The 23693-nt window shown below is 54.2% G+C and overlaps 2 protein-coding genes across 2 annotated transcripts; both read left to right on the top strand.

The window, feature by feature from the left end:
* The first annotated feature begins 792 nt into the window (after window positions 1-792).
* On the top strand, window positions 793-11185 carry LOC119247955 (keratin, type II cytoskeletal 75). The gene is made up of 9 exons (XM_037514789.2): window positions 793-1358; window positions 1896-2110; window positions 3009-3069; window positions 3422-3517; window positions 4262-4426; window positions 6225-6350; window positions 6476-6696; window positions 8055-8089; window positions 10580-11185. Exons 1-9 carry the CDS (start codon window positions 861-863, stop codon window positions 10816-10818), a joined length of 1656 nt encoding a protein of 551 aa, XP_037370686.1. The 5' UTR covers window positions 793-860; the 3' UTR covers window positions 10819-11185.
* A 1719-nt stretch (window positions 11186-12904) lies between these two features.
* Window positions 12905-23022, top strand: LOC119247957 (keratin, type II cytoskeletal 5-like). The gene is made up of 9 exons (XM_037514791.1): window positions 12905-13363; window positions 15117-15325; window positions 17462-17522; window positions 18128-18223; window positions 19333-19497; window positions 20259-20384; window positions 20871-21091; window positions 21599-21633; window positions 22796-23022. Exons 1-9 carry the CDS (start codon window positions 12905-12907, stop codon window positions 23020-23022), a joined length of 1599 nt encoding a protein of 532 aa, XP_037370688.1.
* The last annotated feature ends 671 nt before the right edge of the window (window positions 23023-23693 follow it).

Below are 23693 nucleotides of genomic sequence, written 5' to 3'. Positions count from 1 at the left end.
ATGCCGCAGCGTTGCAAAAGTTGTTTTCCCACACGAATCCTCATCCCAAGCCCCACTGAACAGACACTCAAAATGAGGCTTAGAGAAGGTTCGTGATGTGGCAGGACCGCGGTCCAGCTTCCCCTTTCTACGGCTCCTCCACAGCAGCCGGGAGTCACGTGACATCGGCGTGGAAGACCCACCATGCGCACAAGCTCACACTCCGGGCAAGCATGAGGGACCTACCACCACCACAGAGCTGCAGCTCTGGAGTCAAATAAAGGGCAATCCAAACCGGGTGGGTTCCTGAGGAAGATGGATGGAGAGCAAGATTTTCAAGATCTGGAGGAACACTGAGCAGGGGAGAAGGCCTGGGGATCAACCACTGAGAAAATGCTCAGGAGCGAGAAGCAGCCCTAAGGAGCAGGAAGGAAGCGCAAACAGTGAATTGCAGTCGCTTGTATTGACACAAGATGTTTGAACAGGAAGGAGTCAGTCCCAGGCCTAAGAAAGCGGTTTGGAAACGAAGCAGTGTTTTTTGAGTCCATTATAAGATGCATGATTAGGACATGACTGAAAGCAATTAACATGCTTCTCATTCGTCTGCTGATCAAGTTGTGACTGGAAAGGAGTTTCCGCGTGGGGGGAGGGGGGCAGGGAGCCAAGCAGTGGCTCTGAACACCGTTTGCAGAGAGGAGCCGTGAGCTCAGGGCTGGCGAATGCCTCGGGGATGCCATCAGAGGCCTCCATTAGCGGTGCCCCGCCCCTCCCACAGGTCCATAAAAGCCCAGGGGCCCGAGGCTGTCCAGATGCCCTGTCTTCTCTACCCCCCTGCAGGAGCCCCCGTCAGGAGCTCTCCTCTCCCGCCCTCCTCGGCCACCATGTCTCGGCAGTCCACCGTCACTTTCCAGACTGGCGGTCGCAGGGGCTTCAGCGCAGCCTCGGCCACCACCCCGGCCAATGGACGTTCTCGGTTCAGCTCCGTCTCCACGGCCCGCTCCACAGTGGGCAGTGGAGGGCGGGGAAGGATCAGTGGTGCTGGGGCCGGCTTTGGAAGCCGCAGCCTCTACAGCCTTGGGGGGACCAAGCGGGTCTCCGTTGGTGGGTGTGGCAGCAGCTTCCGAAGTGGCTTTGGTGGCAGGGCGAGCAGCGGGTTTGGGGTCAGCGGTGGATTTGGCTATGGTAGTGGGGTTGGAGCGGGCTATGGTGGCGCTGGCTTCCCCGTCTGCCCTGCTGGAGGCATCCAAGAGGTCACCGTCAACCAGAGTCTCCTGACTCCCCTCAACCTACAAATCGACCCCACCATCCAACGAGTGAGGAAAGAAGAGAAGGAGCAGATCAAGAGCCTCAACAACAAGTTCGCCTCCTTCATCGACAAGGTGAGCCAAGAGCTGTATCCGTTCTTGGGGTGGTGGTCTGAACTCTTGGTGAGGCCCTGGCCTAGAAAGGGGCTTCCTTGTGGGAAAGCAAGTCAATAAGGTCCCTCCAGGGGCTGAGGCATTGCAAATGGGGCCAGATTGCCCCAAAGAACCTTCTGGAATGTCCCCCTTGTTCCCCTTAGAGCCACGTGGGCTGGTTCAGTCAACCCAGAGGAAAGAGTTAAGTTGTTCTTTACAGGAGGAGTTTCCACTGAGCAAACTAACTAAACCAGAGCAGATACTTTTGAGACACTCAGTCAAGAGCCCTCCCCTGCCCCTCACCATAATGACCTCCAAGCCCCACTGGTTGCACAGAAGCCCTAGAGAACTGAGGGTGGCTTCAAAGTCTCTCTCCTTTTGAGCTGGAGTTGTCAATTATAGAGTTGACAAATGGGTGCCAGGTGAAAAGAATATTTTCCTTCTCTCCCCTATTAATCTAACTGGGAGGCCAGGCTTCCCCAGTTTCTCAAAATTTCATTTTCTTCTTTCCCCCTCCAGGTGCGGTTCCTGGAGCAGCAGAACAAGGTCCTGGAGACCAAGTGGAATCTCCTGCAGGAGCAGGGCACCAGGACTGTGAGGCAGAACCTGGAGCCCTTCTTTGATGCCTACATCAATGACCTCCGACGGCAGCTGGATAGCATCACTTCTGAGCGGGGCAGGCTGGACGCAGAGCTGAGGAACATGCAGGACGTCGTAGAAGATTTCAAAGCCAGGTAAGTTGGAGATGGGCTTTTAGTCATGCACAGCCCTCCGGAGAGGTACAAAGGAGCAGATGTCGCTGCCAGCCAGAATATTTGCAACTGGCAGTCATCCCATCCCATGGAGGTAGCGTGCTGTGGGGGGTCACGAAGGGGCCCTCATCTCAAGCATTATCTAGTCAAGGAGACTATTTGTATTTGCTGATATGGCTACAGAGGATCTCTGCATCATCTCACAGAGCATTGCTGCTCTGGAAAGCATGATAGCATTGCACAGTCAGAATATGGTTCAACTTCACTGCACGCAGACTGTCGCCGAGGCTTGCATTGGCAGGATACACACGAGAGTGTAGGCAAGGTGAGCTGGTCCTCCTAGGGGAGGTAAATTTGGACCGGCCATCAAGCAGGCTGGGACAGGCAAGGCATCCAGGGACAGGGAGCAAGCTGACCCTTAGTGGCTCTGCAGGAGCTGTCCTAGGAGCTATACCTACTCACCAAAAGCAACACTGCTCGACCCTGAGTGTGAAAATGTAGCAAAAGCTACCGGAAAAGAGTCCTGAATAAAGTTCACCTTGTACTTCCAGCAGGCGTGTGAGGCAACTAATATTTTTAGAGATTGAAATGATGCATCTCAAGAAGATGGTTTTGCATAAATATTTCTAGTCCCACTAAGTTCCACACTCCCCTTCTAGTCTCACAAAAAAAGAAGAACTTCTTCTGGCAGAAGAAATGATTTCCACTTTATAGAGGAAGAAACAGAGGTTACGTGACTCACCCAAAGTCACACAGAGGTCAGAGGAAGAGCTGGAAAGGATTTGTGGTCTCCTGCCTCTTGCTACACACTCTCCTCTGCCTGGGAAGAGTTCAGTCAAAACCTTACTCAACAGAACGCCCCCTCTTCTTGTGTTTACAGGTATGAGGATGAAATTAACAAGCGCACGGCCGCTGAGAATGAGTTTGTGGCTCTGAAGAAGGTGAGTAGAAAAGTCTCAAAAGAGAATCTTCAAAACCGGACCTTGGAGCGTGGTGCGATCCGACACTTGGGCTGCCCAAGAAATGTGATGTCATTCTTGAGCATATCTGGCCAGCCCAGGCCTACCAAAATGCTCCCTCCCTGTCTACGACTCCCCGAAACTTGCTTGGGTTTCTCTTAGCCCGAGAACTTAAGCTCCCGGTTCTCTGTAAATCATTTACCCCCAACCAAGAGTCCCAAGAGCAGAGTCTGCTGAAGTCCCCCTGGAAGGGCCAGGGAACAGTCGCCCAGTGTCTCTGCTGACTTGCTGCTTGAGGCCGGGGCCGCACAGCAGCTTCCTGTGCTTGTTCCAGGACGTGGATGCCGCCTACATGAACAAGGTGGAGCTGGAGGCCAAGGTCAATTCTCTGACGGATGAGATCAACTTCTTGAGGATGTTCTTCGAGGCAGTAAGCGCCTGCATGTGTTTTTGTCTCCTTCCCCCCCACCCCAGTTCTGGAGCCGGGAGAGTCACCCACGAGTGCCCCTGCCCAGCACTGCACCCCAGACACTCCAAGGCGGGGCGCAGCGGGGGGCATGGGGGAACTGGGAGAATTGTCCAAAATCTTGACACACTAAACCCTCCCACAGAGCTGGTTCTGCCCCTACCCCATGGCCAGCAAGGAAAGAGTGCTGATTTCGGAACCCCGGGTCCCGGGGCAAGGTTGTCAAGAAATCAAGACCCACCTCCTTCTGCCCCCTCCCAGAAAAGTTCAGGAAGGCAAGCCGGCCAGGGAGCCTCTCCTCCTCTGAAGACGCCTTGTTCTGGGTCTGAGAAAAGTAGGGACTGAAGTCACCCTGTGCAGGGTCCTAAAAATTACTTGATTCTAAAGAAATCTTTTTTGCTGGCACGTGGATAAATGTGTCACATTCGACTCTATACAATCTGGGCTCAGAGGAGTCCCAGCCTTCATACCCAGCCCAACAGTCAGAGGGGAGCCGTGGAAGCAGAACTGGGGACACCCCAGCACACTGCCCTATGGTCCAGGAGCTCCTTGGGGACAGGCATGTGACCCCCTAAACGGCTGGGTGTGCCCAGGAAAGAGCTAGAAGAATCCCCTCCCTGGGATTTCCAACCCAAGTAGCTAGTCATCCGGGTGATTTCAGGTCCCTTCTTTCTCTGCTCCTGTGACGCTGAGTTTACTGGCCTGCAGGAGCTGTCCCAGATGCAGACCCAGGTCAGCGACACGTCTGTGGTGCTGTCCATGGACAACAACCGCTCCCTGGACCTGGACAGCATCATCGCTGAGGTCAAGGCCCAATATGAGGACATCGCCAACCGCAGCCGGGCGGAGGCGGAGTCCTGGTACCAGACCAAGGTGAGTGTGGACCCCCCCCACAGTCAGTTCCAGGGTTAATGTTCTCTGAGGTACCAGATCATCACTTAACTATTAGCCACAGGCCTCAGGAAACACGTGAGTGTGTCTTCAAGTTGGAAGTGGCTTTGAAACTATCCAAACTTAGCTTGAAATGTATGTGGAGGCCCAGCCACGTGCACAAGTATGTCCCGGCCATGCTGGGTGCCCAGGGGCCAGTATCCACGTCTCTTACAATCTGGTGGGGTTCTGGGGGAGACTCCAAAACCACCATAAAGCTGTGTTAGCTGTTTCTAAAGTGTTTATTTAATTGCACAGTGTGGAGCTCCTTCTTTATGCCAAGTTGAGTTACAGAGAGGGAAATGAATACATCACAGGGAACCCAGGGCCTGAGAGGCCATAAAGTGAACAGACAATCATTGCAGGGAAAAAGACAGCATTAATAAAAAGCTTCCAAGAAGAGGTGGGTTTTCCGTCCTTTTTCGGAAGTAGTGAGGGTCAGAAGACTTCCCAGGAGGGAGAGCCGAGGAATTTAAGCCTGGACAAGCAGCCCTGTGAGACTAGGCCGCAGAATGAGCAGAAAGAGCTTCCTGAGCAGGAGGGTTTGCTGTGGGAAGGAGGAGGTCGCGACGGCGGCGGCTCACTGTCCAAAGGAGCAGTCGGCCAGGAGGGCTGCCATGGGGGTGTGTCGTGCACAGGAGAGTCCAGCCCAGGAGATCTGCTCCCTGCTGAATCCAGACCCTTTCAGGGCAGCTGCCCCCACCAACCCTGGCCCCTGCCCCTACCCTTTGCTGTGCCTGCTTCAGGCCTCACTCCCACAACGTGGCAGTAAGAAAGGCAAGTGTGAGCGGCCAGGGGTGTACAATGCAGGGGCAGCCTCTTGACAGGGTGGGGAGAAAGCACTGACTCTCAAGGTGCAGGGGTTGAAGTTCATAGTGAACAAGTCCTTTCATTGGCTGCTGTTCCCTTTATGTCCATCTACTGCTAGAAACAGGAATCCAGTGTCACAGACCCAGGCAGAGCTTCACCCGGGTCTCTTGGTCAGCTGGGGAAGGAATGGGTTTTGCTCCCGTCTGCTGGAGTGGGCCTTCCTGCTACGTCAGTGTCTTGGATTCGCACCAGTGTACGCGGAGTGACCCCAGAGCCAGGACACTATTCCAGAACGTCTTTAGAATGTCAGCCTTGGCTGATTCCATCCAACACCGGTTCCCTGAATCTTCTCCCTTCTTCCTGCTTGTGCTCCCCATCACCACAAACGCCCCCAAGGACAGTGAGACAGTGACCAAGTCGCCTCTCACCTAGAGCTCAACATACTCCTTTGTGCCCCAGGATCGGCACTCAGGCCACTTCCCTGCCTGGAATGCCCCCTCCCCACTCAGTCACTTCGGTCACTTCTTCCCACCCGTCAGAGCACAGCTGAGCGTCTCCATCGCCAGAGGTCCTCCCTCTCTCCCCCTACTTCCCTGCGATGCGTGTCATAGGACCCTGTCCACTTCCTGAGGACACTTGCCTCAGTTTGGAACTATAAATCTAATAATGGGCTTATTTGATTAATACTGACCCTGATCACCCTTGGCAAAGAGCAAGCAAGAGTGTGATTATGCTCTTCATAATATTCCCAGGGCCCTGTACATGCATGTTGAGCAGATGTGCTTAAGAAATAGCACCTGGATTAGTGCGTGAGGGAGGGAGTGACAGGTCAGTGCATGAGTGGCCTGCTGTGGACCGGGGTCAGGCCCTGCCCACAGCAGTGCCTGGACGGGTGTCTGGTGAGGTGATGGGCCCCGCACTGTTCTTTCAGTACGAGGAGCTGCAGGTCACGGCCGGCCGGCACGGGGACGACCTGCGCAACACCAAGCAAGAGATCTCCGAGATGAACCGGGTGATCCAGAGGCTGAGAACCGAGATCGACAATGTCAAGAAGCAGGTAATGTTCTGGCAGGGCCAAGAGCTCCTTGCACATTCACTTCTTCCATTTCTGCCATGTGTGGTGACCCAAAAGCTCCACACCTCCAGGGCTAGCAGGACGCTTATGGTTCCCCTCCCTTACAGTGTTCCAGCCTACAAACGGCCATCGCTGACGCAGAACAGCGTGGAGAATTGGCCCTCAAGGATGCGCGGGCCAAGCTGGTGGACCTGGAGGAGGCCCTGCAGAAGGCCAAGCAGGATATGGCCAGGCTGCTGCGTGAGTACCAGGAGCTGATGAATGTGAAGCTGGCCCTGGACGTGGAGATCGCCACCTACAGGAAGCTGCTGGAGGGCGAGGAGTGCAGGTGAGAGCAGACGCCCAGCTCCATCCCAGCTGCCTGGGCATTTGTAGAAACAGGTTGCTGCAGCTCCCTCCTCACCTGGATAAGCGAGCAAAATACAAGTGGAGTCAGGCCATAACAAAGAACACAGATGCAATTTTTTTCCAAGCTAGTAAATCATTATCAGATTCCCATACTTGAAACACAGCTACTTTGAATCCCACATGAGATGAATTGCTATTGTCTATTGCTAATAAGTCTAAGGTCTAAATAATCGAATCCTGTCAAAGGAGGGTATGTCGTATGAAAGCTTCTGGATGTAGAAGAAGCTGTCGTAGCATCTGGACTTACTGGTCTACCACTCACTAGTCATATAAGCTCAGTAAGTCAGTATCCTCAGTGGACCTCTATTTCTTCAATGACAGAATAAAGAGCACAGATCACGTGATCAGATGATCACTGAGTCTCAGTGGGAGTTTTGTGCCCAGCCAATTCCTAGCTGTGTGACCCAGGGCAAATGATTTAACTTCTCCATTCCTCAGTGTCTTCACTTGTCAAATGGGGATAACGTAGTTCCTAGCTCATGTTACTTAAGAGGATTAAAATAAGGGAACACACAGAAATCTCTTAGGGCACACATGGTACACAGTTACTCAGCAAATGTTCGCTATGCCGTTTAGTGACCAAAGACATGCACTTTTGGAATAAAATTAGTCTGACTTCAAATCCAATTTTGTAATCATGGGCAGGTTAATCTCCCTGAGCTACAATTTCCCTCTCTGTATAACTAAGATAATAATACACACTTAATGGTGTTGTTGAGAGAACTAAACGGCCGAGTGTAGGTAATAAGTATTCAATAAATGTTAGTTCTTTTTAATGTCCTAAGTATGTGTTTATGCATGAATGCCAGTTCTGTCCTCAAGATGCTATCTAGAATTACTCTAGTTGCTACAACAATAATAGACCGATTATTGCTTTTGTTATGCTTATGATTCACCCTCTTCTCCACACCTAGAACATCCTCAGCACTGCCCAGTGCATGACAGTAGTCTATTGTTGAGAGAGAAATCTCGTTCTATGCCAAGCCCTGCCTTTCCAATTGATAGCAGTCTGTGATTAGCCGAAGGTGTCTACTTTGCTTAAACCAGAAAGGTGTTTCTGAGATTACAGGTTTTCCTCCTGTGAACCTCAAACTCCATATTATCTCCTTTGATTATTATCTTTAATAACACTAGTGCTTAAATCATTTCAGCTTCCATTATAGCTGCATAAAAATAATAGTTTTTAAATGTATTTAAAAGAATTGCAAAATGTCTGTTCAAATGCCTGTAAACTGCTGGAAATGTAATAACCTTCTTTTCTCCTCTCCTTCCAACCAGGCTGAGCGGAGAGGGTGTTTCTCCAGTTAACATCTGTGAGTATGGCATCCTCTTGTGTAATTTCACACATGCGTGGTTGGGGGGATGAGGAGGCGGTGGGCATACGGAAGGCTTTAAGGGGAATCCGTTGATTGGGTTCATTTTGAAAAGCTTTGAGGTTCTGAATTCATTAATAAGTGGGTCTTTTTTTTTTTTTTTTTTTTAATGCTTTTTTTTTTTTTTTTTTTTTTTTATAGAGGCATGTTTATTTATTTATTTATTTGTTTGTTTGTTCTGTTTACACATGCACTGGGTACAGTCAGAAGCGCGGGAGGGTGAGAGAATTCACCAGAGCCAGAACAGGGAGCAGAGCAGGCAGAAGAACCGAAGTACACTGCTGAGGGGAGCAGCGGGCGGCAGGAGAGGTCTGCGCGCCATGGGGGACCCTCCTCCAGTGGCCGGGGAGCAGCCGGGGATCGAACCGGCACTGCAGAGGCTGAGGGCAGCTTCGCAACCCAGCACTCAACCGCTGCGCCACCGGGGAGGCCCAATAAGTGGGTCTTATTAGGAGAGAATCGTTAATGTCACAGTTCTTACTCTTTGCACATGAGAGAGGCAGTGGACATTTGCTGTAACCCTTTTGCATGGTTTAAAAGACCCAAGAGTTACATGTCCCATGTCTCTGGATTTCACACCTTTCTTGCTCAGATTGCAGCTCTAGCTCAGAGAGGAGCCTTTACTGTAGCCAGGATTTATGAAAGTCCCCACTGTGTCCCCAGCCTTCAGCCTTTGGAGGAAACCTTCACACCGGACAAAGGGCACTGCCAACTAGCCGGCCCCTTCCTGGTACAGTTTGGGGAGAAGCCCCAGCTCTTGGCTTAACTGTGCAGAGTGAAACTTCAAAAGTTACCAAGGGAAGTTACCCAGGCAGTGAGAGCACCCTACGACACAGCAGTGGGGTGCAGCTTCTCGGGAACAGAGGGACAGCGATGTCAGTGAGCCAGTGCAGCCTGTCCTGTTAGGAGGATCAGGCTCCACTCACAGAGCTCAGGTCTGGCATCCTGAGGCCAACTAAATGACCCTGGCCACTTACACTCTACATGAGTGTGGTGTTCTTAATGCCGGATTCACAAAACCGGTGATACTAACCACGACTCCAGAAGGCAGAGCCCTCTGAAGCACCCACGTGTCCTTCCTCGATGGCCTCTCCTAGTGGCTCCGAAGTCCCTCAAAGCTCATTTTGAGGACAGATGCCTCTCAAGTTTCCTTTCCCTTAAAAACACCTGAAAGTCTGCATTCCTTTCCTGGGCCTACCTTTGGAAAGTACTGACTGACTTAAAACAACAGAAATGTATAGGTTCACAGCTCTGGGGGCTAGAAGACAAAGCCAGGTGTCGGGTGCCAGAGTCCCTCAGAAGCCACGGGGAGAATCGTCCCTCTCCGCGTCCAGGCTTCCTTGCCATCCTTGCCTTGCAGCTGCATGCGCCCATCACTGTCTCTGCCCTGATGGCCATTTTTTTCCCCTGTGTCTGTCTTCACATGGACAGCTCCCCTTGGAAACGAGTCATGTTGGATTAGAGCCCATCCGAGTGATTTTACTGTAACTGGATTGCATCACAGAGAGCCGACTTCCAAATAAGGCCTCGTTCATAATCATGGGGGTAGAGTTTCAACATACATTTTTTTAAAGATTTATTTATTTATGCGTACAAGAGCTGGGGTACAGGCCAGAGGTGTAGGGGGTGAGAGGATTCACCAGAGACAGAGTGGGGAGCAAAACAGGCAGACAGACCGAAAGCACTGCTGAGGGGAGCAGCAGGCGAGACAGGAGAGGTCTGCTGTGCCGTGTGGGTAGCTCCCTGGCCAGGGATGGAACTCATGCTGCAGAGGCTGCGGGTTGCTTCATAGTGCTATGCTTAACCCCTTGCGCCACCAGGGAGGCCCCTCAACATATTTTTTAAGGGATACAATTCACCCCACAACAGAGTTCAGTTTTTATTTCAGTTTTCCTATTGACATGTTCAAAGCAGGGTACTAGATAATTAAGGTGTCAGGCGGTTTAAAATTTCAGGAAAAGAGCAGATTGGGAGAGAAAAGGAGCAGGGTTGTCTGGGCAACGGGTCATCTGTCACTTGGTTTAGCCAGAGTATTCCAGCTCGCTCTGGGATTCAGAGTGTGGAGGCTGGAGCTCATCAGGGAAGGTGATGTGTGCCTGGCAAGAGTTTGCAGGAGGAAGGGACGTAGGAGGAAGGAGCCTGCAGGGGGAGATGGGAACAGTACAGTGGGGTCAAGCAGAAGGCAGGCGGACCCATGAGCTTCCCAGAAGGGAGACATTCCCAGTGAGTTCTGGAAGGAAGAAAGGCACCAAGTAGCAGAAGGAGGCAGAAGGCCATTCCAGATGGGAGAATACCTAGCACTACAGTTCAGGGAAAACCAGACTGAGGCATAAGACAGTGACCTCCCTACATGGGCAGCTGCCAAGACTGCCCACAGACCTGCGGGCCCTGACACCGGAGGTTCTGACCACATCTCCTCTCCTCTGGCAGCCGTGGTCTCCTCCACTGTCACCAGTGGCTACGGTGGTGGCAGCAGCATTGGAGGTGGAAACCTGGGTCTCGGCGGGGGCAGCGGCTACTCCTTCACCACCAGCGGTGGGCACGGCCTGGGCACCGGCCTGGGGGGCTCCAGCTTCAGTGTGAGCAGCAGCCGGGGCCACGGGGGCAGCGGCTCCAGTGTCAAGTTCGTCTCCACCACGTCCTCCAGCCGGAAGAGCTACAAACACTGAAGTGCAGTCTGCCCACTCGCTCACCCCTGCCTGAATCCGACTCCACTGCTGGCCTGGCCTGGCCCCACGCCCCTGGATACCTGGGTCCTTCTCCTCCTCCCTCCACAAGGCTCACCTGTGCTGTTGGGAAGCCGACCCCGGCTCAGCCCCCTTCCCTGGCCTGCCAGCTTGTGCTCTGCCAAAGCCGCTGTCTTTCAAGTTCACATCCAGCCTGGCTTGAGCCTCCCCACCAGCTCTGCCCTCCTCTGCCCCATGCGGAGATGGGGAGTCTGTGTCTCCCAGACCATCTCAGCCATTGTCAGCACCCCCGTCTCACGGTGCCTAGAAGCTGCCTGCTGGGAGTGAGGCTCCCTCCCTCCCTCCCTGGAACGCGTCTATTAAATGCATGTGTAATGTGCGTGGTGTCCAGCCCTCTGCTTGGAACGGCAATGAGCACAGTGAACCGCCTCCTCCAGGCCTCCTCCCAGCACGGGCCCCACACAGGAGTGTCCAAAGCACATCAAGCCTCAAACCGTCCCCCGCCTTTCCTCTGAGCTAAGAAGGCCAGACTGGGGGCTGGGAGGGGCCTAGAGCAGAGCTCCCACCAGAGTCACTGCCCTCGCTGTCGGCTTCCTCCTACCTCTTCTGGGGTGCCTTCTTTTGAAGCCCAAGCCCCTGGGCAGAGCTCTGCCCACTCTATGTCATGCAGGTGATGCCGTCCCCTCCCCAGAGCAGACTTTGTTCCAAGGACACTGACGTAGGGTGGGTGGCCCAGCCCTCCACCAGCAAAGGGGTTGATTGTTCCCTGACAGCTTCAAACTTGCAGACCTAAGCAGAGAAATAACAGGCCAGGAGAGGAGTTAAAAGTCAGCCCTGGGGGCAATGCTTTCACCAGGCAGAGGAGCCATCTAGGCCCATAATTGCAGGCAGTAGTGAGACACCAGGAAGCTCCCACATTCCTGAGTTTACAGGTCTCCTGGACCCCTCCCGTCAGGACTGAGCCCTGGGGCAGGTGCCCCCCAAAGTGGGGGAAGCCATGGGGGTTTGGCAGGAAGTGGCTTCCATGCCCAGGGTCAAGCTCAGAACTGGTGGAAGTTTCCGAACCTCAGATCCGAGACATCATCATCCAGGGTGGGGGGGCAGGAAATTAAGTGCAGGGGAGAGAGGCCATGAACCAGGGCAAGACGATGACTGGAACATGGGGGGCAAAAATTTGGAGGGGCTGGGAGGGAAAAAATGACAGGAAGAAGAGAAACAACTTCGAGGGCAGATGTCAAGTGTCCCTGGGTCCCAGGGGAGAAGGGGGAGCAGTAAAGACCCTGGGGCGGGAGGAGAAGAGGGGCAGGAAGTTGGAGTGAATCTTGGCTTCTTCCCTTGCGCAGACCGCCTCTCCTTCGCAACGTGAGGTGCAGTGACCCTGGGCAGGTGATCCCCAGCCGCACCCCAGCCCCAGCACTCACCAGTCCTCTACACCTCAATCACTTTAAGCTCAAAGCAAGGGTGACAAGAGTAGCCGCCCCTGGTGCTGTTCATTAAGCGAGCAGACGGAAAACAGCTACCGGGGCAGCTGATCCATGAATGCTGGCCACGGAGATCCTTGCCCGCCCTCGAGGTGCTGTGAGAGGGCTCACATGCTACAGTATTTGCAACTGCTGCCACGCGGCCTGGCCTGGCTGAATCCTCAGTAAACGGGTGTTTTTTCTGAGGAAGTGACCACGACGGGAAGGGCGTCCTCAAGGGCTTGGGTGCACAGTCCGGGGCCTCGGGAGCCGAGAGGAAAGGAGCAGATGGGAAGCCTGGGAGTGTCCGGGCATGTGGCTGAGCACCTGGGTGGGGGGCTCAGGACCCACAACTGCCCGGGACTGGAATGCCCAGGCCTGGTCCTGCCCTGGGCAGGGTGTTCCCGTGATGATTAGCGGGGCAGGAAAACGGGCTGTGGCCAGACATGCCATTGAGGTGAACTCAACAGAGTGGTCTTTGATCTTCTCCAGCCAAGCCCAGTTCTTGAAAGGGATAAAAGTCTAGGCGACTCGGGGAGAGCCAGGCTTTGAAGGCTCTGCATCCTTTTGACACTCGCTCCTCCGGCCCTCTGGCACCAGCTCTCGCCATGACCCAACGGTCCTGCGTTACCATCAAGTCGGGCGGCACTCGGAACTTCAGTGCCTCCTCGGCCAGCTGCAGGCCCAGCTTCAGCTCCGTCTCCGTGTCCCAGAGCGGGAAGAATTTCGGATGCGGCTTAGGGAGCGGCTTCGGGACCAGGAGCCTCCACAGCTTTGGGGGTGGTGGCAACAGAATCTCCGTCAGCGGGGGCTACCGCTCCAGCCAGACCTGCTATGGGGGCTCTGGCTATGGGATGGGCACTAGCAGGATGGGGGGCGTCTACGGCGGGTACGGATTTGGGGGTGGGATGCTACCTGGAGCTGGGGGCATCCATGAGGTCACGGTCAACCAGAGCCTCCTGACGCCCCTCCACCTGGAGATCGATCCATCTCTCCAGCGGGTGAGGAAGGAGGAGAAGGAGCAGATCAAGACCCTCAACAACAAGTTCGCCTCCTTCATCGACAAGGTGAGAGGCAGGCAGGATCCCTGCCAGGAAGCAGCTGACTCCCAGGGGTCACTGCTTTCTGCACCTTTTTGAGGTCAGCTGTGACTTGCCCAGGACTTGCGACCCTGGGGCTGGGACGACAGCTGATGGGGGGGGGAGAGCTTTCCCACCTTGTTGAGGTGGAAGCAGCAAAACATCCACCTCCAGAGCCCAGAGCTGCTTGACCCACTGCTGGGAGGCAGAGTGATCTGGTGCTTGGTTTAAAATTAGACAACTAGAGGGTCGGTCTGGAGGAAAGCGGATAAAGGAATGAAAGCTAAAATAAGGTCAATTCAGGGAGGTGGGCAGGGCTCACGTTTTCCTGCCGGTTCCATCAGGGCAAGCCCCCTGTGACGGCCTCCCAGCCTCCTGGCGATCTGGCTCCGACCTGGCTCTGCCTCGGGGCAGGGGAGCTGGCAAGGGAGTGCTCTGGTCTCGCCTTGTCTTTTGGTGAGTGGAAAGCGGTGACTTCAACCCTGAGGCCCCTGCTGTGTGACCTGGGGGTCTCCCCAGTTCAGGGGAGAGAAGCAGCTCTATTTAGCCCCTTATTTGGGTCACACATGAGCTGGCTGGTTTTGCCCAGGAAGGAGCAATGCAAGGACCTGGGGGGTTGAGAGTCCATCCCTGAGAGCCGGACAAAAGAGTGCTAAGCTAAGAGCCACCAATCAGGGCTCCTTTTCTGGTTCTACCCCTGGGGGAGCTAGCTAACTTCAGGGGCTCTGGTGAGTGGGGCAGATGGACTGTTGGGTCCCTCTGCAGGCCTGCCAGCCTGTGAAATACCTCGGCCTACAAGCCCAGGTCACTGAGCATGCAAACCTCACAGAAGGGCCGGCTGAGGCGCTGGTTCTCCAGCTCTGCTGCCCAGTCACTGCACTTAGCTTGGGGTGCAGCCACAGACACTGCACTTAGCTTGGGGTGCAGCCACAGACACTGTACTTAACTTGGGGTACAGCCACAGACACTGCACTTAGCTTGGGGTGCAGCCACAGATGCAAGATCTCCAGGCGCCAGGCTCTGAGGGGAAGATTGGGGGTCCCACTTTGCTTTGGCTCATCTGGAGGAGACGCAGGGAGTGAGGGGGTGTGGCAGAAGAGAAAGCTGGGCGGGGCACACCTGCTGAAGTCCCCGCATGGGCCCATGGCTAATGGGCTAATGGGAGGATGGGGGAAAGTTTTGCTTCTCCCAAGGCCACGTCCCTGGCTGCAGAGCAGCTGAGTGTAATTCCAAAAAACCAAATTAGTAACTCAGGACCACAAGGAGGCCAAGAGAGAAGAGAAGGGACTTGCCCGACACCACACAGCTAGTGAGGGACTGACTGGGATGGTGCCCAGGTCCCCACAACATGGCTTCAGAGTGACCCGTCCGGGCATTCCTGGAGTGGGTGGGCAAAAAAACCCAGATTGCCATTCTAGAGAAAAGTCAGAAAGAAAAAGGACAGATTGAATTTTCTGCAAAGAATATCTTGCCCGTTTAATGGGAATCAAAATTTCATCCAAAACTGATCGTGAAATGTCCCTTTCTTCAGCTGCCACTCAGTATGGTTTGGCACTCAGATGGCTTCCAGACCCTCTGGGCCTCTGCGTTTCTCCCCAGCCACTGCCTATCTCTTAACGCTTTCTATTGAGGCTCCTTGGCCAAGGAGACCCCGGAATTGTCAGGGGTCTGGTGTCCCCTGAGCCCCCCAGGAGGCCATAGCATGAAAGCCCTCATGGTCTCCCATCTCTGGCCTTGGCAGGTGCGGTTCCTGGAGCAGCAGAATAAGGTCCTGGAGACCAAATGGAACCTCCTGCAGGAGCATAAGATCACCAAAACCAACCTGGAGCCCATGTTTGAGGCCTACATCAACAACCTGAGGCGCCAGCTGGACTGCCTGGGAGGGGAGCGGTCAAGGTTGGAGATGGAGCTGAAGAACATGCAGGATGTGGTGGAGGACTTCAAGAACAAGTGAGTGGACCCTGAGCCAGCCTCCCAGAAAGGCCCCCCCACAGGCTCCTGGGGAAACTCTGCTCTTGGGAAGTGACCGGTTCAGTGGGGAAAGGAACACACGCTTAGGACGCCAAGGTAGAGTCAGAACTAGACATAAAGGCAGATGAAGAACTGGGGTCCTGCGGGCAAGAGCGGCGAGGCTGGGGAGGGGCTGATCACAGCTCACGCATGCACAAAGAGAGGGGTGCTCACCGCAGCGCTCTAAGTTTGAGAGTGCAACTGGCCACCCAAGCAACTCGAGCTAAGAACAAAACACATAGAATCTCACATTTGTTCAACTCAACTCCCCCTGCTGATTGACATGGTGCTCATGCACCCCCAGCCCCAAGACGGGGGTAACAAAGACAAAGAGACATATTTGCTGCCTTCTCTGTGGAACCACTCACACACTCACACACACACCCCACTAAACATCATAGCATGTGTGTGCCTGTCAGCATGAGCAATTGTCTTATTTGTATTATTTTCATCTAATTTTAATTATCTTGGTCCAAACATAATAAGTGACTTGATAAGGAACTTTCTAGTAAGAGTATAATGTAGTAAGAGTATAATGTAGTAAGAGTTTGGGCTTTAGAGCTGTGCCAGCATTAGCCACATATGACTACTTAAATGTAATTCATTAAAATTAAACATAATTTAAAATTCAACCCCTCACTCACACCAGCCACCTTCCAAGTGCTCCTTTGCAACATGTGGCGTTTCTGTCATCACAGAAGGGACTATTGGACAACACCACAGAATCTAGTCAGTGGATTTAGAATCTTGGCTGAACCATACTAGCTAACCTAAGGAAAACTAACCTCTCTAAGCTCCAGCTCCTCCTTCTGCTAAAGAGATATATTAATAGTTTCACTTCATGGTGGGGGGAGGGATTGAGAATATTATATTAAAACTTGCATGTAAAATACTTGGTATGGTGCCCAGTGCCAGGTACACAGTAAGTTGCTAATACATGCTAGCAATTTTTGTTGTGTTGCTAATTAGGTATACATGTGTATTGATGCAGATAGACAAAAGAAGCAAGTGCAGATATTAAATTTTCTGTGCATACATGGAATAACAATTTTCAATCCAAGAAGGCTTCTTGGAGGAGGAGGCAAATATTCAAGGTAAAGAAGGAAAGAGGCCCAGGGAGTGAGCTCCTAGTTAGCGGACCTGTCTCTGCTGCAGGGCATTAAGTGGCTTGGACACAGTCACATGATATTTGGCACCTGGTACATGTTCAGATTTTTTGACAGACACTGCAAGGAATCGATAAAGAAAGCCACTTCAGTTTTCCCAGAAAATCTGGGAGGAGACAATACTAAAGTTCAGTGGCAAGCACCATCCTAGTGGACTACAGAGGCAGTATAAGCGCAGGGCGGAATCTGTTATACACACAATGGGGACAGCACTTTGTAGCGTTCAAAGAACAGTGACATTGGTGGGAAGGTCACAAAACTCAAACCACACCCCCCCCCCCCCCCAGAGCAGCTGAGGGCTGAGATGCCTTGAGCTTCGGGAGGCTGGGTGGGAACGGGTCACCTAGAGAAGTGAAGCTTCCTTCCCAGAGGCCCGTGAGCAGGGACACACCTGCATGGACCCCTCAGCGCAGAAGGGGAGGGGGTATTTATAGGAGCACTGAAGCAAGAGTCACCAAGCGGGGCTCCTGTTGGCACAGCTGAGAACAGAAGAACCTGACAACACGAGGGCACCAGGCCAGGCTGGGACCGCCCCCCTGACGCTGACTCCAGGCTCCTCCCCTCACCTGCATTTGAGTGAGGACAGGACCACGGAGTGAAAAGGGAAACTGGGTCAAAGAGGACGCAGGCATGCCCCTCTAGGGTGTCTAGGGACAAGAGGGGAGAAGAGCAACCTCGGAAAGAGCGAGGGCTGCTCTGCTCGGTTGTTGACTGGGGTTTTGGTTTAGCTGGGCAGAGATGGCTACTGGATTGATCTGGGATCTGGGGTGGGGCGGGGGGTGCCTGTGTCGCAGCAATTTTCCAAGGCCGCTCTGGAGAGCCACCGCGTCTCCTCCCCTACATTCCCTGCTATCTGACCTCACTTCCAGAAACCCCGCTCCTCACACGCCCCTCTGCATCCTTCCCGCAGGTATGAGGAAGAGATCAACAGACGCACAGCGGCGGAGAATGAGTTCGTGATGCTCAAGAAGGTGAGGAGGCGGGATGCTCCCTCCCGACCCCTGGTGCAGGCAGCCTCAGGAGTGGCCGCTGCCGCTGAAGCTGGGACCTCGCTCCCAAGGCTTATATGCAAATCTGTGCAACCACCTGGAAGCAGGTTTTCCTTTAGAAGTGAGGAAACTGAGGCTCTGAGAGGTTAAGGAAGTTGCCTAGTGTGACCCAGGTCAGCAGAAGTGAGTCTGGATTCAGGACGCCAAGTTCAAGCTGCAAATCACTCCCCAGCCCTCCCTGGGGGAGCCCAGTGCAGAGAGAGGCGTGGCAAAGAGGCCTTGGCCCGCTGAGTGTGTGGGGCGTCCCACCAGGCTCAGGAAGGTGGGGGCAGGACAGGGATTAGCTCCTGGAGTTATGGGCCACCCTGCTTATTGGGGACTGGCAGCAGGAGGGGCACAGGAGCTCTTCCCAGTCGATGAGCAGACAGGCGTTTCCCTGACAGCCCTGGCCTCACAGTTTGGACCCCTGCAAGTTTACCCCATAACCTAGAATACAGAGCTGATGTTTTCCCGCTGAACCCTGGCCTGAGGGCCTGGTCGCCCAAGCAGGCAACACTGTGGTGACAGCATGTTATTTATGTCCCCAGGACGTGGACGCCGCCTACATGAACAAGGTGGAGCTGGAGGCCAAGGTGGAAGCCTTAATGGATGAGATCAACTTCCTGAGAGCTTTCTTTGAGGCGGTAAAGAGAGGGGCTGGTGGCTGGGCGGGGCTCATATGGGCATGGTGTCAGCTGCCTCCTTCCCGGGTCTTCTTTCTGCACATCACCCTCACCCCCAGCTAAAATTCACAGAGCAGGTACAGTCTCCCCACCTCAGGAATAAATGAGGTGCCCTAGGGCAGCTGTTGGGTCAGGCCAGGTAGGAAGTTCAACCTTGACCACCTGGACCAAGCATGCAGTGCTGGTCAGACAAAAAGAAAAAACTGGCTGTTGCAGGATTTTGCATGGTTTCCATTAGCAATCTGGGCCACTTGGCTCACCCAGGTGCGTTCACCTGCTGTTCTCCTGGAGTGACTGCAGGTGACTCTGTTACACGGGTAGCATGGTGAGAGGCACCACTGCCTGCTCCGTGCAGACAGTGGTGACACGTTTGACACGTTTGACAGCACCTCGTGTGCCAGCCGCTGCTCTGAGTGATTCTGAAAAGTGGTCAGGGACGAGTTCATTGTGGCTTTACTGCTTCAGAAACCACCAGATCCGGACATGAAGTTGTTCAAGCCTCACACAAAGCACCTGAAGAGTGACTGGTCACTCTGAGATGCTCTCCCAGCTGCTGGCCAGATCCAAGACCTGAATTTTTGGTCCCCTTTCTGCTGTTTTGAGCCAGTTTCCATTAGCAGTACCTGAGGAGCAGGGAGGAACAAAGCTGGAAATGGGGCTGGATTGGAGCAGGGATTTCTGGTTCCTTCTGACTCAATTTCCTTTCACAAGATATCTTTATTCGGTGTGAAAGACTGTGTTTTCTCAGAACAGGAGACAAGACAGTGCTGCCGGGTCACAGCAGTGTGCATTACCTTGTTATCATTGTGCCTTCTGGAAAATTCTGGTTACAGTTCCTGCTGCTCTCTGGGTGTTGGGAAGCTGATGACAAAGAACCAGTGTAAACTCGGTGACTCTCTAATATCCTTCCTGGCGCTTTCAGGCCTAAGTAATATGTTTCCCTGTGCAAGTGAGGCTCCCTATGTCAGAAAGGGAGTACCTGCTAGTGCCCCAACATACACTCATGTACACACCCACACTCAAGCGCACACAAGGGCCCTGCTTCAGCTACCATGTGGGCCCCTTCACAGGAGCTGGCTCAGCTTCAGGCTCAGATCTCTGAGACCTCCGTGATCCTCTCCATGGACAACAACCGCAAGCTGGACCTGGACAGCATCATCAACGAGGTCAAGGCCCAGTACGAGGACATCGCCAACCGCAGCCGGGCCGAGGCTGAGTCCTGGTACCAGAGCAAGGTGAGGTGTCGAGGTCAAGTTATATAAAACAATAAGAGAATGGGAATTTCAAAGACAAATTAGGTAAGAGCCTTATCTCTTAGGTGTCCAGTCTGATGGGGTTGGAGGATCTGAGTTCAGCTCGGGGCTTGCCCTCTGACCTGAGTGCTCCTCAGGCAGCACCCACAGGACCTGGGGGAAAGTCTGACAAAGATGGGAGGTGGTCAGCCCTCCTGCCAGGAGGAGGATGGACATGCCTCCAATGCTCTGTGGAAGAGAGATGCGGGACGGCTGGACAGCACTGGCCATCAGTGCTGGCAGGAGCCAGAGAGTCAGGGTGGGAACAAAAAGGGGCTTTATGCTCCTGGATCCAGAGAAGAGAGCTGGGACTGGCCGGGGCAGAGAGGCTGGAGGGCGAGGGCTGGATGTGGGTCACAGAGTAAGGTTTTCCCAGTTAGGCCAAGCACTCTGAGCGGGGGGATATAAGATGGGGAGCCAGGAAAACAAATATGGAAGAGCTTAAAAAGTAAGGAGTGACAGCAACCCCAGTCTGATGCTGAGATTGTGAGGCTGAGACGCCTGGGACAGAGAGCGAGGGAAGACTCGATCCAGGCAGAAGGGTCTGGCTATGGGGTGGCGCCCAGGGACAAGGAGACTGTGGGCAGAGCCAAGAGGCAATGCGGATGGATAGGATGGGCACTCCAGGCAGTGTATGGGAAGACTGCCGGGCCCTGGAAGCCGCTGCCTGACTGTCCCACCCTCCCGCTTCTCCGTCCCCCCAGTACGAGGAGCTGCAGCGGTCTGCCGGCCAGCACGGGGACGACCTCCGCACCACCAAGATGGAGATCTCCGAGCTGAACCGGATGATCCAGAGACTGCGCTCTGAGATTGACAACCTGAAGAAGCAGGTGAGACTGAGCTCCCAGGGTCATCCCAACCATGCCCCTGTGCCCAGGCAGACCTGGGTCTGGTCCAAACTCAGCCCATGCAGAGAGAGGCCTCCCCAGAGAAGCGACTGTGCAGGACTGTAAATGTCCACCTGCCCCGCCAGGGATGTCAGGACCTTCCTGAGACCCACCCACACCATCCGCTCTAGGAAATGTCTGTCCCCTGGAGGCAGCACCTTGACTTGTTTATGTCCTTCCTATCCAGAGTTCAGCTTTGAAAAAGGACCGCTCCCCCCCGCCCCCCCCCCCAATCATATGCTCTCTCCTGGCTAAACCTCAAATTATCCAAGGGGAGGAGTGGTCAATCTTTATTTTTAATGATGATGGCGCTCCAGTCTCTTGTGCATGAAATCTACTTCAGGAAACTCTTCCACAGTTTTTACATAAAGTCCACATTTTATTGTATTCTCTGCACGTTATTTCACAAGCCCCCTGTCCCCCTGGCAGTGCTCTACGATCCAGGCCTCCATCGCTGACGCCGAGCAACGCGGGGAGATGGCTCTCAAGGATGCCAGGAGCAAACTGGCTGAGCTGGAGGACGCCCTGCAGAAGGCCAAGCAGGACATGGCCCGGATGCTACGCGAGTATCAGGAGCTCATGAACGTGAAGCTGGCCCTCGACATGGAGATCGCCACCTACAGGAAGCTGCTGGAGGGCGAGGAGTGCAGGTGGGCACCTCTCCCAGAGGCATCGGAGCACTAGTGCAATGCCTCAAGGCCCAGAGAGAAATGCCAAGGGCAGGAACGGGGTTGAAACGCAAATGTCCCACCCCATCCCTGTTAGACCCAGGGCCGGGGACCAGGCTGAAGTGTCAGGAGTGGTAGTCCCTGAAAGGTGGCCACAGGGCCATTTCTGTCCAGGCCCCACGGCAAATGAGGCACACTTGGGGCAAGCCTCCGGCATCCCAAGTTTGCCCAGAGAGACCTACAGTCGCACTACCTAGTTAGCAGGGCCCCTCTCCCCACTTCTCCGTATATTTTGACTAGACCTTCTTCTAGAAGAATCCAAGACTCACATTAGCTTCCTGATATTAATGAGGTAAATGAAAAGCCCTTTTAGCAGCACAGCGCCCCGCACGCAGTGAACACTCTGTGCTGCTGACTTTAAATACAAAGAGCCCAGGACATTCAGCTTCTCGGCAAATGAAATGTCTTTCTCTCCCTTACCTGCAACAGACTCACTGGAGAAGGTGTTGGACCCGTGAACATCTGTGAGTAAATATCTTGGGGTGAGGGAGGAAAGGGAGGTCATAGACAAGAGGGAAGCTAAGAGGGTCACTAACAAGGATTTGGTGTCAAGAGAGACTGATTTTGACCCCCTAACCCCCAGGGCTGGTCCCACTGGGGTCCTGGGGTCAGATGCCCATCCTGGCCCCAGACCTCAGGACAAGAGCAATAGCCCCCAGCCTGACAGCTGACTTCTCAGCTAGTTTGGACAGGAATTCAAACTAAAACAACTAACAAGTGGCTAATAAACAGGCTAAATGTAGAGAACAAATTTATCATGGAAGTAAAACCATCCGACAGGCAGAGCATAGACCGGCCTGGCTTGGCCGTTACTCAGGAAGAATCAAGCCCACAGGACGGTGTAGCAGGGCTGAGGGGCGGTTAAAAAGCTTGGCTTCAGGGGGCATTCAGGGAGCTCTGGTGACAAGCCACATGAGGGAGGCTGGAGAACCAGGATGGGGTCTCCATGTCCAAGGCAGAGGAATGCTCCATCTAGAGAAATGGACACCGAGAGAGGAGGCCAAAGAGGTGCCTTCAAATGCTTGGCAGGCCACACACAGCAGGTGGCACTGAGGCAGCGAGCTCCCGTCACTGAAGGCGTTTGAGCAGAAATTAAATGATGGCCTCTGGGTGGTGCAGAAGGGACTCCAGTTGGAATCCTAGGGGAAAGGTCCATTTGGATGGTTTCTGGGCCTCCTCCAATATGGGGGTCCACAGCCCCCTCACTGTCGGTGAGGCCTCACGCCCCTTCCCACATGAGAAGCGCAGGTGCAGGTGAGGGATGGCCGAGCACAGCAGCCTGAAGCCTTGGTTCCCAGCAGGTGTGATGTAGGGACCTGCCACTTGATCTTTGCCCCTCCATTTTTCCCTCTAAAAATGAAGGGGTGCACAGTGACCATAGTAATGGTGTCTTCCCAGGCCTGTTGCCATCAGTGTGGTCACAGCTGTGGAATTACTTTGAAAACTGCAAGGTCCTTGCAGACATGCACACTGAGACAGGGGGTGGGGCTGGGAGTCTGCCCTAGGAACCCTCTGTGGTCCTGGCCCCCAGGGCTGAGGAGTTTCCTGCTCCCTGAGGTGTGGCAGGAGCCTAAGGGCTCGGAAGCGGAGGTGCCTGCCAGCATGCCCTGTGCCTTCTCTCCCCAGCGGTGGTCTCCTCCTCCGGGGGCTCTGGCTACAGTGGGGGCGGCGGCTACAGCAGCACCGTCTGCTATGGCAGCGGCAGCAGCAGCGGCGGCGGCTTCAGCTCCAGTGGTGGCGGCTTCAGCTCCGGCGGGGGTGGCTTCAGCTCCACCAGCAGCCGGAACGTGGGCAGCAGCTCCAGCATACGCATCATGTCCAAGTCGTCCACCAAGAAGAGCTACAGGAGCTAGAGGGCCTCCACCGTGGCCACCGCCCCCGGGCCCCACTCCCCAGCCCCAAGGCCTGCCGCTTTGCTGACCACACCCCCACGCACAAAGCCAACAGCAGGAGGCCCAGAGAGCAGGCAGGGCTGTGAGTTCTAAGTGAGCTTGTCCGTCCCTCTGCCCTGACAGGTGCCCACAGAGGTGCTCACTCCCTCCTCAGCCAGAACTCCCGCAGGGTCCACAGGCACCCATGCCAGGCTTGCTGGGCCAGGGCCTGGCCAGGATGCAGCCTTCAGGAGCTCCCAGAAGAGGGGTGCAGTGGGATCTCCTCCTGTCTGACGCAGATCCTCTGCAGTCACAGTCCTTCACGAGGGTTTAAATTGACCTTGGTGACCAAAGAAGTGAAGTGTAGACAGGAGGTTTCGCGCGTATCCTTGGCCACCGCAGACAGAACACCTCCCGCAGCCCCTCAGACCAGGAATGGCCGCAAGCCCTGCCCACACCCTGCCCGCTGTGGCCCTCCAGCCCCCAGTCACTTCCCTGATGCCCCCAGCAGAGTATTTGAATGAGAAACCAACACTCTTCCAAAATAACGCCAATGCTTAATTATTCCTTCTAGAATGGGAAGATTTTAGTAAGAACCCAAAAGTCCCTTGTGGCCTGGGGAAGATGCATTGTTTGATAATTCACAGCCAAAT

This window comes from Talpa occidentalis, unplaced genomic scaffold (genome assembly GCF_014898055.3).
Source record: "Talpa occidentalis isolate TD23 unplaced genomic scaffold, MPIMG_talOcc4v2.1 talOcc4.16, whole genome shotgun sequence".
Lineage (NCBI taxonomy): Eukaryota > Metazoa > Chordata > Mammalia > Eulipotyphla > Talpidae > Talpa > Talpa occidentalis.
Note: the sequence above shows the minus strand (reverse complement) of the source record. Positions and strands in the feature narration are given on the sequence as shown.

Bases quoted from the DNA above. Each gene is read 5' to 3' on its own strand.
- LOC119247957 (XM_037514791.1), top strand. From the start codon at position 12,905: ATGACCCAACGGTCCTGCGTTACCATCAAGTCGGGCGGCACTCGGAAC. The intron at 18,224-19,332 runs GTAAAGAGAGGG...GCCCCTTCACAG, and splicing joins TGAGAGCTTTCTTTGAGGCG to GAGCTGGCTCAGCTTCAGGC. The intron at 21,634-22,795 runs GTGAGTAAATAT...TTCTCTCCCCAG, and splicing joins TGTTGGACCCGTGAACATCT to CGGTGGTCTCCTCCTCCGGG.
- LOC119247955 (XM_037514789.2), top strand. From the start codon at position 861: ATGTCTCGGCAGTCCACCGTCACTTTCCAGACTGGCGGTCGCAGGGGC. The intron at 3,518-4,261 runs GTAAGCGCCTGC...ACTGGCCTGCAG, and splicing joins TGAGGATGTTCTTCGAGGCA to GAGCTGTCCCAGATGCAGAC. The intron at 8,090-10,579 runs GTGAGTATGGCA...CTCCTCTGGCAG, and splicing joins TGTTTCTCCAGTTAACATCT to CCGTGGTCTCCTCCACTGTC.